The 2,990-nt window shown below is 36.5% G+C and overlaps 1 protein-coding gene across 1 annotated transcript; it reads right to left on the bottom strand.

The window, feature by feature from the left end:
• Positions 1-218: 218 nt before the first annotated feature.
• LOC6645332 lies at positions 219-2,316 on the bottom strand. The gene is given in 2 exon segments (XM_002068266.4): positions 219-1,155; positions 1,713-2,316. Coding segments are annotated over 2 exon segments (924 nt in total). The 5' UTR covers positions 2,151-2,316; the 3' UTR covers positions 219-669.
• Positions 2,317-2,990: the final 674 nt, after the last annotated feature.

Below are 2,990 nucleotides of genomic sequence, written 5' to 3'. Positions count from 1 at the left end.
TATGTATATTCCAACAAAAACAAAAAAGTTTTACGTATGTATGTTTGTTTTCCATATTTCGTTGTATCTAAATGTGAATCCTAAGGATTTTCGAGCATCTCATCGCTGTTCTAAATATTCCTACATATTCAACTATGTATACATATGTATATATATATATGTATATATGTGTGTGTATGTATTGTATGTACTAAATGTATGTATGTATGTATGTATGTATATACTATAATATGTATGTGTGGGGGATATGTCTCACTATAATACCTATTGTTCAACGTTTCTAAATGGAAGATAACAGTGGTTTTCTTCTTCACCTTCTTCTCAATCGTTTGATTAGTTTTGTTATATATCTCTATATGTATGTATATGTATGTGTTCTCTATATGTATGTTATAATGCTTATTGGATATGATTTTCTTTCATGACGAAACAAAAACCGGTATAAGCAATAGTTTAAAACAAAACAAAAAATGACAAGTAACTATCACAAATGTTAAATGGTAAAAGGAAAATACTCAAAAATACTACAGGAATGGGCACCTCAATGGATGGCCCCCTCAAAAAAAAACAAAAAAAAAAAAAATACACACACTCACTAGCATATTGTCCATGTCGATAATTTCTCTCTCATCTCACATCATCACATACCATTCGCGTGGTGTATTGCTTCTAGTTGTGCACATTGCCACTGGCGGCCAGCATACGATATCGATTCAAGAGTCGCACTGCCGCATCCTGAACGGGTTCCAGTTTTCTGCCATTCGCCTCTTCGTAGGCATCCAGCATGAGTCGCTCTCACAAAACGGTACACAGGACAAAGAGCAACGATACCAGGCACAACATGGCCACAATATCGCGATGCAGTTTTCGATCTCGATGGAAGGGACGCGTCGAGTAGCCTTCCCGCCGGGTCTGGCGCAACAGCCACACTGGGACAAGCAATTGCAGCAGGTCGGGCACCATGAATCCAATATCACGTACTATCTGATGGGCATAGCCCTCGCCGCGCACCACATTCATGAAGAACTGATCAAAACTGCTGGCCAATATATGCAGCAGGGCGATGCCGACTATGCAAAAGACTTTCTTTGGTGTAACCACATTTGTTGTCGATGCTAGATGCATAACTAACACCGTTGAGATCAATTCGGTTATCTGCAATGAAATTTCATACCAATTAATTCTAGCCGCTTTTCCTTTTTTTCTATCAGAAGGAAGTCAACCTTACTTGGGTCATAGCCCACCTGTCTACAACAAGAATGCACCTACTACCTACTTATTCGCAAATTGCAAATAAGTTGGCTCATTAACGTAGTTTCAACTTTTTGAATTTATTTTTATTTTCTTTTTTTTTTTTGTTGTATGCTGCTTTCCATTTCGATTAAATTCTGCTCTTGAAAACTTATGGCTATATTTCCCATCTCACTTCTTCTGGTGAAGTACTAACACTTGCTTTAGCTGTGGGTGTCTGGGTGTGTGTGTGTGTGTGTGTGTGTGTGAGAGCCAAGTGAATGGATGGATGGATGGTTGGAAAGAAAGTTCCTTACTGAAGAGCAGCGATTTATTGTTTAAGTTTCTTAAGCGCCCCGGCATCATCTCGAACTTTGCCAATAAATTATGAGTGGCTCTCACTCATATGATGATGTCCTTTTAATTCTTATTTTTTTTTTTGTTTTTGTTTTGTTCAAGCATTTGTTGGTTGTTTAACTTACTGTAAAGAAGAGCTGATGATTCCATTGAGTATAGTAGTCATCGTTGTAATAGTTGATATACGCCCACCAGGCATAATAGTGCGAGAATATGGACAACAGGAAGAGCAACAGCATGGAATATCTTATACGCTGCTGGAGTATCAACGCCATCAATCTCTTGATGCACTCATAGAGCGCTATCACTGCAAACACCGTTAGCATCCACATTTTGAAGCTATTGGGAGTGGCATTGAAATACATATGCTTATACGAGGCCACACCCGATTCGTAGGGTCCCTTGAATACAGTGTCCCAGCAGGAGCATGTGCAGAATCGTCTATCCACATAGCGAGCATAATTCTCCCAGAAATACCAAAGGATGACAATATGTGCTGGTGGTATCAAAGCTGGAGCCAAAGAGCCGCAGGCAGTCGGTAGCCAAGTTATGTCCAACAGCATTCCGTTGATAATTATGATTTTGATAACGATGCTGATGACGATGACGGAGATGACTACTTCAATGGGTATGATGCTGATATGATGATTGATGATGATGACGCTGCTGCTGCTGCTTGTGCTTAATGCTGATGTATGATTCTGCAGAGACTTTCTTACTCCTTGCTACTAACCAACATTTTGACAAACAACTTTCACTTGAAATACAGAAAAAGAACAAAATTTACAATTACTTTTTGCGTCACTTACAGATACAGCAATGAGAAAGAAAAAAAATGTTAAACAAGAATTCTTGCTATTTGAATAAAATGTAGAATTAGTGTAAAGATTTTCAAAAGGATTCTGGATTGGTCCATTTTTCTCAATTTCAATAAAGTATAAAATTAAAGTAAGAATTTTCAAAAGGATAGCCTAGGATCGTTCCATTTTCCCCTATTTAAATGAAATGAAGAATTAGTCTACAAATTTTAAAGAATAGATCTGCCAGGAATGCTCAACACATACATTTGAAATATAGACGAAGAAACCGCCGGTATCATAACTACTTTTTTTTTTTGCTACTGATTTAATTTAAATTTACACACAATATTATAAAATTCCTTATTTAAACTTTCAATATTTAGTATATGTAGTTTTATAATAACAATAAGGATCTTTTACAGATCCTTAAACATTTAATTGTTGATGTAACAAAATTTATTTAAAAGTTAAACTGTTTTAAAATACTTCAGAATATTAACGTGACGAAAGCCACAGAAATACCAACTAAAATGTGTAATTTCTAGTTTATTTGGGAAACCTTTTAAAGAAAATCCTCTAAAGGACTGAGAAACAACATACACA

This window comes from Drosophila willistoni (genome assembly GCF_018902025.1).
Source record: "Drosophila willistoni isolate 14030-0811.24 chromosome XR unlocalized genomic scaffold, UCI_dwil_1.1 Seg143, whole genome shotgun sequence".
In the NCBI taxonomy this organism is placed as follows: Eukaryota; Metazoa; Arthropoda; class Insecta; order Diptera; family Drosophilidae; genus Drosophila; species Drosophila willistoni.
The sequence above is the reverse complement of the archived record's forward strand: the minus strand, read 5'-3'. Positions and strand labels throughout refer to the sequence as shown.